Source organism: Erinaceus europaeus, chromosome X (assembly GCF_950295315.1).
Source record: "Erinaceus europaeus chromosome X, mEriEur2.1, whole genome shotgun sequence".
NCBI lineage: Eukaryota > Metazoa > Chordata > Mammalia > Eulipotyphla > Erinaceidae > Erinaceus > Erinaceus europaeus.
Window position 1 is genome coordinate 73295064 of NC_080185.1, and position 14269 is coordinate 73309332.

General features: G+C 42.0%; 1 protein-coding gene across 1 annotated transcript in view; it reads right to left on the reverse strand.

Annotated features, from left to right (window-relative positions):
* The window catches only part of SLC16A2 (solute carrier family 16 member 2), a 217449-nt gene extending 203466 nt beyond the window's left edge, over positions 1–13983 (reverse strand). Inside the window, exon 1 of the mRNA XM_007526067.3 lies at positions 13337–13983. Within this exon, the coding sequence (XP_007526129.2) occupies positions 13337–13772 (436 nt within the window). The 5' untranslated portion in view covers positions 13773–13983. The remainder of the gene's footprint in view (positions 1–13336) is intronic.
* Between the last annotated feature and the right edge of the window lie 286 nt (positions 13984–14269).

The window sequence follows — 14269 nt, forward strand, 5'->3', positions numbered from 1 at the left end:
TAAAACCTAAAGTTGGGTATTGTGATGCTTCCATTTTTCTTCTTTTTCCTTAGGAGTGTTTTTGCCATTCATTATTTTTTAGATTTCCACACAAATTTTTGAATAATCTGTTCAATTTCCTTGAAATATATCATTGGAATTTTGATAGAGATTGCATTGAATCTACAGATTGCTTTTGGCAAAATTGCCATTTTAATGATATTTATTCTCCCAATTCATGAACAGGAGGTGTTCTTCCATTTCTTTGTGTCATCCTCTATTTCTTTTAAGTGTCTTATAGTTTTCCTTAAAAAGATCCTTTACATCCTTTGTTAAGATTTATTTCTATATATTTGATCTTCTTGGGTTCAATTGTGAATGGTATTGCTTCCTTCAGTTTCATTTCTTCTGACCTGTCTTTTGCATAAATAAATACCACGGATTTATGGGTATTGATTTTGTAGCCTGCTACTTTACTGAATTTCTTGATAATTTCCAGTAGTTTCTTTGGCAGAGTTTCTGGGGTCTTCTAGGTATATCAACATATCATCTGCGAATAATGAGAGTTTAACTTCATCCTTTCAAAATTGCATTCCTTTGATATCTCTTTCTTGTCTGATTGCTATGGCAAGGATTTCTAGGACTATGCTGAATAAAAATGGTGAGAGTGGGCACCCTTGTCTTGTTCCTGATTTTAGGGGAAAAGCTTTCAATTTTTCCCCATTGACTATGACGTTACCTATGGGTTTATCATATATAGCCTGCCCTTATTATGTTAAGGAATTTTCCTTCCACTTCCAGTTTCTCCAGGGCCTTTATCATAAATGAGTGTTGTACCTTGTTGAATGCTTTTTCTAAATCGATTGATAGAATCATGTTATATTTATCTTTCCTTTTGTTGATATAGTGGATTATGTTTACTGACTTATGGATATTAAACCATCCCTGTTTCCTAGGGATGAATCCCACTTGATCTTAGTGGATTATTCTCTTAATATATTGTTGTATTCGATTAGCCAATATTTTGTTGAGGGTCTCTGCATCGATATTCATCAGGGATATAGGTCTATAGTTTTCTTTTTTGGTGGGGTCTTTTCCTGCTTTGGGGACCAGGGTGATGTTAGCCTCATAGAATGCATTTGGGAGTGTTCCCTCTTCTATTTTCTGGAAAAGTTAGAGGAGGATGGGTGTTAATTCTTCTTTGAATATTTTGTAAAATTCATTAGTATAGCCATCAGGACATGGACTTTTGTTCTTGGGTAGGCTTTTAATTACTGTTTCAATTTCTTTAATAGTGACTGGCCTATTAAGTTTATCTACTTCCTCTTGTGTGAAGGCTGGTAGTGGGTATGACTCTAGGAATAAGTCCACTTCTTCTAAGTTGTAAAATTTGGTTCCATACAGGTGTCCATAATATTCTTGTATAATCTTTTGAATTTCTATCTCATCTGTTGTAATATCTCCTCTTTCATTTTTGAGTGATTTTAACATAGCATTCTCTCTTTTTCTCTTGGTGAGTGTAGCTAGTGGCTTATCTATTTTATTTATCCTTTCAAAGAACCAACTCTTGGTTTCATTAATCTTCCTAATGGTCTTTTTGTTTTCTATTTTGTTGATTTCTGCTCTGATTTTTACTATTTCCTGTCTCCTTGTGACTGTTGGTTCTTTTTGTTGCTCCACTACTAGTTGATTGAAGTGGGTTGTTAGATGGTTTACTAGTGATTTCTCCTGTTTATTCATGTGGGCCTGTATTGCTATGAACTTCCCTCTCAGAGCTGCTTTTGCTGCATCCCATAGGGTCTGGTAACTTGTTTCTTCATTTACATTGGTATCAAGATAATTCTTAACTTCTTTTTTGATCTCTTCAATGACCCATTTATTGCTTAGTCTCCTGGCTTTGGGGAAATTTCTTTGCCTTTTTTGGTTGATTTCTAGTTTCATGCCTTCATAGTCTGAGAGGATGAATTTTATAATTTTAATATTTACATATGTGTTTAGACTGTCTTTGTGGCCCAGCATAAGTTCAATCCTTGTAAATGTTCCATGTGTACTTGAGAAGAATATGTATTCATTACTTTTGGGATGGAAAGTTCTGTATATATCTATTAGGTCCATTTCATTTATAATTTCATTTAAGTTCACTACTTCTCTATTGATTTTTGGACCAGATGTTCTGTCTCTTGCCGTAAGTGGTGTGTTGAAATCTCCTCCTATTATTGTGTTGCTATCAGTGTCTCCCTTGAATTTAGTAAGTGTTTGTTTTATATATTTGGGTGCTCCTAAATTGGGGCCATATATATTAATGATGGTTATATCTTCTTGTTGGATTGAACCTTCAACCATTATGTGCTGTCCTTCTCTTCTCTATCTTTGATTACTTTCTTTGCCTGAAAGTCTACTTTATCAGAGAATAGGATAGCTGTCCCTGCCCTTTTTTTTTTTTTTTTTTTTTTTTTTTTGTGCGTTATTAGCTTGGAACATCTTGCTACAACCGCTTATATGCAGTTTCCATTTGTCTTTTCTTTGGATGTGTGTTTCCTGAAGACATATAATGGATGGATCCTATTCTTTAATCCATTTAGCTACTCTGAGTCTTTTGACAGGTGAATTTAAGCGATTCACATTTAAGGTGATTATTGATATCTGTGGTTTACTTATGTCCATTCTACTTTTTGTTTTAAGTTTATTTTTAATTGTTGGGTTTTTGCCCATTTGTTTCTATCTAACCTATTGTGTGGATAAGTTTCTGTAGTCAATTCCTCACTAATTTTTCTTGTGTTCTCTGAAAATCTCTGTTCTCTGTTTTGTTTTGTAGTTACCCTGTGTGTAATAACTAGCATCGTGTATCTAGAAAAGTCTTTTTTAAGTTGATCTTGATCAACAAATATTTGATAAGGCTTGTCTTTTAATTCCCTCCCCTATTTGCGTGTTGTTATTTCCTATTTTATTGTGTTTTTGTTTCTAACTTACTGCTGTTCACCTCGCTGAGAACATGTGTTCCTTTGTTTCCTCCTTTCCTGTAAGAGTCCATTCAGTATTTCTTGTAATGTGGGGTTGATTGTGGCAAACTCCTTTAGTTTTTGAGTATTTGGGAATACCTTTATTTTCCCCTCACACGTGAAGGATAATTTTGCGGGATACAAAATTCATGGCTGAAGTTCCCTCTCCTCTAGTGACTTGAATAAGTCATTCCACTCTCTCCTTGCCTCTTGGGTTAGTAAAGAAAAGTCTGATGAAAGTCTGATATTTCTCCTTTTATATGTAACTCGTATATTCTTTTCTTTTCCTAGCATCCTGTAAAATTTTCTCCTTGTCGTTGAGTTTTAATAATTTTACAATAATGTGTCTTGGTGTTGGTCATTTTGGATTTGTGAACCTGGGTGATCAATCTGCCTCCAAAATAGTTATATTCTGAGGACTGCCTATGTGAGAGAAATTTCCATCTAAAGTTTCTCTGAAAATCACCTCTGGACCTTTGACCCAGTCTACTTTCTCTGGTATCCCTATAATTCATATATTCGACATTTTTATGGAGTCTGCAATTTGATAAAGAGTAGCTTCATTCTTTCTAAGCCTTTCCTCTCCCTCATCTTTGAATTGAAAGAGTGGGATAATTGTGTCTTCTAGATTGGAAATTCTTCCTTCTGCATGTGTGAGTCTATTACCTAAGCTTTCTACCTGAGATTGAACTGCACTAAAGATGTTTTTCAGTCCTTGCAGTTCTATTTGAAATTTTTCCTCCATGCTGTTTAACTGCTTAGTGAACTCTGCTTTGAGTTCTTCTTTCACACTTTGTAGCTTCCTATCAAATTCCAAAGAAAAATGCTTTTTCAACTCTTGCTTATATTCTTGTAAAGTCCTCATAAGATTTCTATAATCTAAAAAAAAAAAAAAAAAGATTTCTATAGTCTGTCTCTGATAGACTCTCTGTATCTGGAATTTCTTGGATTTCATCTGATATACTTTTCTGTTTGATGTGACATGCTATTTAACTTTCTGCCTCTTTGCTTTCACATGTGTGGTGTTGGTTATGTTGGCTATCAGGTGGTGCTGTTGTGGTCTTTGCTTTCCACTTATTTGAATCTGAGGTGGTGGTGGGGGAGGGTGTTTTGGGCTATCTTGTGGGCTGAGTTTTGTCTTTCTCTTAAACTCAGACTGAGAAAAAAAAAAAAACAAAAGCAAACAGAACCCCGAGTCAAAGACTGAGAGGTTTTCTTTTCTTCAGGGGAATCTGCTGTGTTACTGTCCAAGATGGTGCTGGTCATTGCTGAGCACCATCAGTCCAGAGCTCTTGTTTCGACGGACCTTGTGTTCCAAACCACTCCCGTTTCCTCCACCGCGAGCACCAGCACCCACCTGAAGCTGTGGATTTTTTTTCAGCTGTAGATTATGTGTACAATTCAGTCTCTTGTTGTGTTTAATAGTTGTACTGGGTAGAGCGAAGGTCTGACAGCAGCTATTCCATAAACCACGCCTCCCGGAAGTCCTCCCCCTTTTTTCTATTTTGATTTGATAATACAGACAGAATGTGAGAAGGGAGGGGAAGATAAAGGGAAAGAGAAAGATAGACATCTGCAGACCTGCTTCACCACTCTTGAAACTTCCTGCCTTGCACTTGGTAATATCACTGCCCTTTGTACACTTTAGATTGCAGACTGAGACTTAACACGACCGTTTGAGGTCACTGATAGTGAGTCAAGGGTCTGACATCAACCAGTTACAGCAGCTCAGAAAGACATCCCTGGGATGGTTTCCAATGCCCCAGCTTCTGTTCATCCCTCCTTCCTGTACGAGTAAAGTTCCAGTTTGGGCTCTGTTTAACTGTACAAGAAGCAACAGAATGACTTGGAAGATACCTGGATGACACTAAGTCTCCAACACAGAAACAACTGATGACTTAAAGAATAAATCTAAGTCTATGAGAAGCTTGCAGGGGCATGCACTGACGTACATTCCTTAATGAGAGAATGGAGGTGGTGAAGTCCTGATCACTGGGTTTCTTGTCTTTTATTTGCTAGTTTCAAGGTATAACAAAGGAATTCCAAAACAACTTATTCAAGCAAAAAGTAGGACAGATCATTGAGGGGAACAGAAACAGAGCAAGGATAATTCCATCCAGTCTACACTACTGATAAAGGAAAGTAAGCTTCAAGGTTTCTTCTAATTTATATTCCTGCATAGTCTCAACAGATTTATAGCTGTAATGGTCAGTAAGTTGCATACTATTTCAATCATATCAGACATCAATTGGCTTTGGCCTGAAGCTTTGGCTTCCAGGGCTTTGGCCTCTTGACACCCTTCAAAGTTTGAGGAGTTACAGATCCCTGCTGACCATAAAGAGTAATGAGGTTATAGGTTATAAGCTCAAACCTGGTGTGATGAGATGTTTTGCCTAGATGTTTTTCCAAACCTGGCCAATAGACCTGTGGCCTGAAGTCCTCTAAGAGGTTCTGAGTCAATTCCATCTATTGATAGCTTCTCTAGATAATACATAAAAGTTTTGAGCCAGAGGCAAGGTGTTGGCAGATTTTCTCAAAAGATAGTTAGCTCTCCAAATCAGCAATTGGGTGATCAATCCATGTACCACTGAACCAAACAATGAAAATCCCTAAGATGGGAAGAGAAAGACAGCCTAATCTGTTTCTAACCCTTGGGACTCTTCATTTGCTCAAAGTCTTAGTATACCATTTTCCTTGACCTAGAGAATCTGGTCTCCATCAGAATGGTGCATAGTCTTTTAGTCATATTGTTTCCGGTAATAGACATTACCAAGCTGTGTCCCTTTCCCTGGATGATGAGAACCCTAACCACAGTTCCTCCTCCTAAGGCCCTAAAAGGAGCATGCTTATAAACTACCCCTTCACCCCAAAATAGATGCTTCCCATCATATTTTATGCTCAGTATTAGATTTGCAGCCATGATGGAAAGTGCAGGATCATCGGCTTACCCTGAAACAAGTTCAAAAAAGCCTAAGCTTAGAGTTAATGTTAACAACTCGAGCTTTTACTTCCTTGTCTTCTAGAGCCCCAAAGTTAGTCATCCTGACTTAGAGTTTCAAAAGTGACCTGAGGCCTGCAACCAATATCACCTTGTTCCTCTTTTCCGTCTTTCCTGCAAAAGGCTTTAATATTCTATAATTTCTCTTGTTCATGCTATAATTTTCATCAGATTGCATGGTTGCCTCCTGTCCTGTCTGCTGTTTAGCATGCTTTGGAAGGACTCCCAACTACCCTACAAGTTCTTCAAAAATAAGTGGTTTATTTATCTACCAGTCTTTTTCATTTTTCCCCCTAAATTGGATTTTGGTCACTTACCTCTATTCAGGAAGCTCTTTTCTACCAATCTTCCTAGGCCTGATACCCAGGGAATGTTTTTTTCCCTCTTAAGAAAAAGAAAGGGGTGGTGGAAGGGAGGTAGTATATACTATCAGTACAGGGCCAGGCAGTGGCACACCCAGTTAAGCGCACACATTACCAAGCTCAAGGACCCAGATTCTAGCCCCCACTCCCCACCTGCAGAAGCTCCACTTCACAAGTGGTGAATCAGGGCTGCAGGTGTCTCTCTGTCTCTTTCCCTCTCTATCGTCACATCCTCTCTGTCCTTAGGACTGGGTGGTGGTACACCTGGTTGAGCACACATGGTGCCACGTGCAAGGACCTGGGTTTGAGCCCCCATCCCCCACCTGCAGGGGGAAAGCTTTGCAAGTGTAAAGCAGTGCTGCAGTTGTCTCTCTGTCTCTCTGTCTCTCTCCCTCTCTGTTACCCCCTTCCTTCTAGATTTCTGGCTGTCTCTATACAATAAGTAAATAAATAAGATAATATATATTATTTGTACTGCCACAAAGCTTAAGGATCACAGAGTCCACAGAGACTGTACATTACTTTTTATATAATGATCTGGATTATACTTTCCTTCTATTGCCACTGTCTTTATCTTATTCCCATAGATGCCACTGGTGAGAAGTTAGCTCCAAACACCAAAAACTACATCTCTCTGGGGCTCCCTAACAACAGTTCCAATTACCTACAGAACCTTAGATCCATTATGACAATAAGCACAGCTTTAGATATGTGAAACTAATAGGACTAATGGAAGAAAAACTGGGTTGTAGGATGTCCATCTTAAGAAAATGAAGAAGAAAAAGGGGGAGATGGAGACAAAGATATAGATGGAAACTGAGACAATGACCACAATGTCCAAACTTGCCTCACTATATTTATGTGAATGTATGTGGATGGGGAGAAGGGATAGCTATAGTATGTGCTTCCCAGAATGACTATCAAGGAACTAGTGACTGATAAAAATTTTAACAACTTTGTACTGCATTCTTCTAAACCTTCGAGGTGCCAATGGATGTTGTGGCACAGGTAACTGGGATTTTTTGTTGTTGTTGTTCAACTGCAGATTTTGTGTAGGAAGAAACACATTTGGAATCTTGGGATCTGCCTAGTTGGATAGAAAAGCTGAAAGGTGGGGCCAGGCGGTGTCACACCTGGTTAAGCACACACATTACAGTGCACAAGGTCCCAGGTTCAAGCCCCTGGTCCCTGCCTGTAGAAGGAAAGCTTCACAAGTGGTAAAGTAGGGCTGCAGGTGTCTCTCTGTCTTCCTCTCCCTCTCTATTTCCCCCACTCCTCTCAATTTCTCTCTATCTAATAATAAATAAAAATTTTAAAAAAACAACCTAACAGAAATCATTAAAAAAAAAAAAAGAAAGAAAAGCTGAAACACAAGTGTGGGGCGGTAGCACAGTGGATTAAGCGCATGTGATGCAAAGCACAAGGACCAGCATAAGGATCCTGGTTCGAGCCTCCAGTTCCAACAACTGCAGGGAGGTCGATTCACAGGCGGTAAAGCAGGTCTGCAGGTGTCTATCTTTCTCTTCCCCTTTCTGTCATTCCCTCGTCTCTCCATTTCTCTCTGTCCTATTTAATAATGACAACAATAATAACTACAACAACAATAAAAAACAAGGGCAACAAAAGGGAAAATAAATTTAAAGAAGAAAGTGTGATTAAAAAAAAGAAAAGCTGAAAGGCTTAAAGAACACAATGCCAAAAATGAGATTTTCTAGGTGCACAAGAATGTACTGGGGTGTATCTGACACTCTGATACTGAGGTGTTTGTTACTAAGACACTCTTCTATCAAAAATAACTTTCAACATCAGAGAACTCACACAGGAGAGAAACCCTGGGAATGTAAAGAAAGTAAGAAAACTTTTTCTTTCATCAGTTGCCTCATCAGACACCAGAGGACCCACACAAAAAAGAAACCCTTTGAATGTAATGAATGTAGAAAATCTTCCTCAGAGCACAGACATCTGAAAGTTCCCCAGAGAATCCACAAGGAGAGAAACCCTATGAATGTAAAGAATGTAGGAAAACATTTTACCTTCCTGGAACTCTGAAAGTACATCAGAGAACCCACACAGGAGAAAAACCCTATGAATGTAGTGAATGCAGGAAAACTTTCTCATGCCATGGAGGTCTGAAACAGCATAAAAAAAACTCACACAGGAGAGAAATCTTATGAATATTAAAAGTGTAAGAAGGGGGCTGGGAGGTATTGCAGTACGTTAAGCACACATGGCGTGAAACGCAAGGACAGGCATAAGGATTCTAGTTCGAGACCCCAGCTCTCCACCTGCAGGAGGGGTCGCTTCATGGGCTGTGAAGCAGGTCTGCAGGTGTCTATCTTTCTCTCTCCCTCTCTGTATTCTTCTCTCTTAAGTTCTCTCTGTCCTATCCAACAACAACGGCAGCAACAACAACAACAATAATAACAATAGCAATGATAAACAACAAGGGCAACAAAAAGGAAAAAATTAAAAACAAATAAAAGAGTCTAAGAAAACTTTTCCCACCATGGAAATCTTTTTTTTTTTAATATTTATTTAATTTATTTATTCCCTTTTGTTGCCCTTGTTGTTTTATTGTTGTAGTTATTATTGATGTCGTTGTTGGATAGGACAGAGAGAAATGGAGAGAGGAGGGGAAGACAGAGAGGAGGAGAGAAAGATAGACACCTGCAGACCTGCTTCACCACCTGTGAAGCGACTCCCCTGCAGGTGGGGAGCCGGGGTTCGAACCGGGATCCTTATGCCGGTCCTTGTGCTTTGCGCCACCTGCGCTTAACCCGCTGCGCTACAGCCCGACTCCCCCCACCATGGAAATCTTAAAAGACATCAGAAAATATACACAAAACAGAAACCCTATAAATGTAAAGATGTAGAAAAACTTTCCCCCATCAGGGATATCTGAAAGAGATCAGAGAATGCATACACAGAGAAACCCTATGAATGTAGTGAATGCAGGAAAACTTTCTCATGGTATGGAGGTCTGAGACAGCATCAGAGAACCCACACAGGAGGGAAATCCTATGTGCATAAAAAATGTAAGAAGAGTTAGAGGGTCTCCATCTGGGCAGATGACCCCACCAATGTGTCCTGGAACCCTGCTTCCTCAGAACCCCGCCCCACTAGGAAGAGAGAGAGGCTGGGAGTATGTATCGACCTGCCAATGCCCATGTTCAGCAGGGAAGCAATTACAGAAACCAGACCTTCCATCTTCTGCACCTCATAATGACCCTAGGTCCATACTCCCAAAGGGGTAAAGAATAGGAAAGCTATCAGGGGAGGAGATGGGATACGGAACTCTAGTGGTGGGAACTGTGTGGAGTTGTACCCCTCTTATCCTATGGGTTTTTTCAGTGTTTCCTTTTTATAAATAAAAATTTTTTAAAAAAAAAGAACGTAAGAAAATTTTCTACTGGCTTGGAAGTCTGAAACGACATCAGAAAAACCACATGGGAGAGAAACCCTATAAATGTTAATACAGAAAATGCTTTTCTTACAATCAAAACCTCCTCAGACACCAGAGAATGCACACAGGAGAAAAACCCTATGATTGTAAAGAATGTAGGATAATTTCCTGGCAGGCAAATATCAAATAGCATTAGAAAACTCACTGTGGGCTAGGAGACAACATGATGATATGCAAAAGACTCGCATGCCTGAATTTCTGAGGATCCAGGTCAATCCCTAACACCACCATAAACTTTTGCTAAACAGTACTCTGGTCTTACCATGTCTTTCTGTATCTCCCTCACTCTTACTAAATTTAAATAAATAAGATGTTTAAAAAATATTCACAAAGTCCTTTTGACTGGAGCAGTCATCTTCCAGTAAACTGTAAAATGACTAACACAAAGGGGAAAAGGAGAGGGTTCGAACCCACTCTATGTTCTCTAGGCCTTTTAGAAAACAGAGTTGTTCCTTTGGGCAGATATATGCGGATGTATGAGAAAGGTGGTATTGTAGATATAAAGGGAATAGGCACTGTTCAAATAGGAATGCCCCACAAATGTTATCACGGCAAACCTGAAAGAGTGTATAAACCTACCCAGCATGCTGTTGATGTTGTCATAAACAAACAAGTAAAAGGCAAGATTCTTGCCAAGAGAATTAATGTTCACAATGAGCATATTAAGCACTCTGAGAGCAGAGACAGCTTCTTGTAACGTGTGAAGGAAAAAGATCAGGAAAAAAAAAAAAAGGACGCCAAAAAGAAGGGGAACTGGGTTCAACTGAAGCACCAGTTTGTTCCACCCAGAGAAGCAGACTTTGTGAGAACCCATGGAAAGGAACCGGAGCTACTGGAACTCATTTCTTATGAATTCATGGCACGATAAAAATAAAAACTTAATAAAATATCTGAACTATTAAAAAAAATTCACAAAAAAACAATTCTCATGAGTTCAAGAGACATCAAGGTATGCTGGGACACTAAGAACATACTAAATTATTTTCCTTCTCTTCCTGACCTTTACATCCCTTAACTTAAACGAGTAATCCAAGATTCTCTATGTGTCTAGTCTATCTTGGAGTACACATCAACCACACCTCTACATTCCCTGGGGGCAGCCCCCTCCCCACTGCAATGAGAGGTCTTGAGCGGAAAGTCCCAGCCAGCCCTCCCCCTGAGTCCCCTGTGATCACCTACTTTGAAGTTTGTTCCCCAGCAGTGAACCTCTTCCTGGTACAGATTTTTCCAAGTTTTACTACACACTCCTAAGGCCCCAGCAACAGGCCTGTTCACACTACATGAATGCCAGAGACCTCATTTTTCCCCATGAAGTTTCACCTGGACTTTGCCACTGACTTTGAAGGTCAACAGCCTGTCTTCAAGCACAGGGAAATAAATACTTAGCACATGCCTTCTAAGGTAACCTAGGAAACAGGAGCGAGGTCTTACCCTAGCTGTCTTTACAAGGGCCCCTGTCTACATCAAAACAAGAAAAATTAATCCCAAATGTGGTTGTGACAACGATCTTCTCCCCAAAAGTTCTTTCACACAGTACAGGAGTCCCCTCCAGTGCAACCTTGCCCATCACACTATGAGGTCAATAGGACACAGAACAGGAAGAAGAAAAAAAAAAAACCTCCAACTACAATCTCCTTTTTTCTAGAGCTTCCCAACAAAACTTGGAATGAATCCTTGGTTGAAACAAGTAGGGGAGGCTCTTCAAGGACCTAAATGTACAGACAGGTGGGCACTCCAGAATTCAAACCTTCTACATTCACTAAATAATTTTCAGGTCTGGTCAGCGAACAATGGAAGTGTATGCTAAGGTTGGAGAGAAGGTACCCCTTTCAGCCCTTGGGGAACATTACTTAAAACCAAGTGTTCTAGTGTTTTTTTGTTTGTTTGTTTTTTTGCCTCTAGGGTTATTGCTGGGGCTCGGTGGCTGCACTATGAATCCACTGTTCCTGGAGGCCATTTTTTCCAATTTTGTTGCCCTTATTGTTGTCGTTATCGTTATTGTTGCCATTGATGTTGTTATTGTTGGATAGGACAGAGAGAAACGGAGGAAGGGAAGACAGAGAGGGGGCAGAGAAAGACAGACACCTGCAGACCTGCTTCACCTGTGAAGCAACCCCCCTGCAGGTGGGGTGCTGGGGCCTTGAACCGTGATCCTTACACTGGTCCTTGTGCTTTGTGCCATGTGCGCTTAACCCACTGAGCCCGACCCCCATAGGCTGCACACTTGTAGTGGGTCAGTGGAGCTGTACTGAGGAATCTGAAAGAAGAAGGTATCCTCAGAAGTCACTCAGTCCTGAGACTCATCAGAATTGTTTGGAAGTTTTGTTTTTTTTTTTGCCAGAGCACTGATCAGCTCTAGCTTATGGTGTAGGGGATTGAATTTGGGACTTTGGAACTTTAGGCGGGAGTCTTTTTGCATAACCATTATGCTATCTCATCGGAATTATTGAGGACCTTCACAGGTAACTTACTTCCCTAGAAAGCCAGATAGTTTCTGCAGTTTTTCTCAGCCTACAGGCAGGCTAAATGAGAGGAGACTGTGCCTCTATCACAAGGGGGACAAGGGAGACAAGGGCCTGGGTATCAAGAGCCAGATCTGATGGCATTAAGGAGGAAGACCAAGTAAGCTGCAAGGGGGAAATCAAAGGAGTGAGGGCCTCCATTGTTGTTTAAGACCCCAAGAAGGTAGCCAGCAGAGAGCAGAATAGCAGATAAAGGCGCCTAGAGAGAACTCAGAAGAGGCTGAAGTCGCCCAGGAGTGAGCCACAGGGGCCAGTATTTCTGCATCCTCACTTCTCTCCAGCCAGACCCCATGCAGACCTACTCCTTGCCTGCTTTGGGGTTCAGTTCAGAGGGCATGGAGATCTGCTCTCTTTGGCAGGGTGGCAGAGATCTGCTGGGGCCCGGCTGGGTGTAACCAGGGCTGGCAGAGAAGCATGCACACCTAAACCCACATTCCCTCCCCCTCTCTCTCTCTCTCTCTCTCTCTCTCACACACACACACACACACACACACAGTATCCTGCCATGTGCTTGACTTTTTCCTCAGTCACCAAGGTTTCTCAAATATTTTTTGACAGAAAGCTCCTCAACTCACCACACAATAACAGCAGCTCCTGCAAAGAGATTCACAGTACTGTTTCTTTCAAAGCCTGTCCAACCTCCCAACTCTCCTTTCTCAACGACTTCCCCCCACACATACACATCTGAAATACCCACCCAGCCACCCCACCACCTACACATGATCCAAGTACTTTAAACAGACTCCAAAGATGTCTCTGAATTTGTCCCGGGGGGGAAATGCTCATTGCATGTCATGATCAGTGAATGCCCCAGGTTCCACTCCTGGGTCATCTTGCTCCCACTCTGCACACCAAGACTGACTGCCCAGAGTCCCACCACTAGCACCTTAGCAGCAAAGGGTTGTGGGGAAGAATGGGAGCACCACGTTAGAAGGGGACTTAGGACCAGAAGGTGGAGGTTAGTGGCAGTGGGAACAGATACCGGCTACTATAATGCCAGGTGGGGCACTCACCAGCCTGGAACTCCACTTGGCGATTTTTCTCTTTTTCTTCCTGCAGCAGCATGGAGAAGAGGATCCCGAAGGAGTTCTGGATGCCGAAGATGGAACCGTTGCACCAGGTAGCAGCAAAAACTACCATCCAGCCAAAGCCACCTTCTGGGGGTTGGAAGCCTCGCGCTGTGCCACGGGTCTCGACAGTGGGCGTAGGCTCAGGTTCGTGCACCGGTTCCGACTCAACCTCAAGCTGCAGCAGGGGTGCAGGGTCCAGTAGGGGTTGGGGCTCTGACTGGGGCTCTAACTGAAGAGCAGGCTGGGGCTCTGGCTGGGACACTAGCACCGGTTCAGAGGCGGTCTCAGGCTCGGGGGTACCCACCGGCTCCTGCTGCTCCTGATCTGTCTCCTGCCAGGGTCCCTTGCCTTCCCCGCTTGTGGGGCTTGGCAGCGCCATCTCGGCCAGAGTATTGTGACTGCTCGGCCCGAAACGCCTATTTAGCTGGTACTTGTTTCTACTGCCGCCTCCGCCGCCACTACTGCCGCTGCCTCCTCCTCCTCCCAGCTCCGCGCCGCAGCTGGCCAGCCTGTCCCGCGACAGACGGTCCCTCGAGTCCTCTCCTCCTCCGCCCCCCCCCCCGGCTAGCCCCCCTCCTTCTCACTCCATGTCATCTCTCTCCTCCCCCTTCTTCTCCTCCTCTCCCCCCACCTCTTCCTCCCTCAACAGGCAGCCGCTACAGCCTCGCTTTTCTATCCAACCCTCCCTCTTACTCGCCTACTCTAGTCGCTGCTGTCTGCCTTTACTCCTATTCCAAACTACTCGATCCTGCTCTCTTAATCCAGATGCCCAGTAGAGGGCCAGTTAAAACGACAAAAAAGAGCATGCAAACTGTCCTGCACCCTCCCCTCTCCTCGCAGGCTCTACAATAGCTACTGATCAAGCCAGAATCCCCA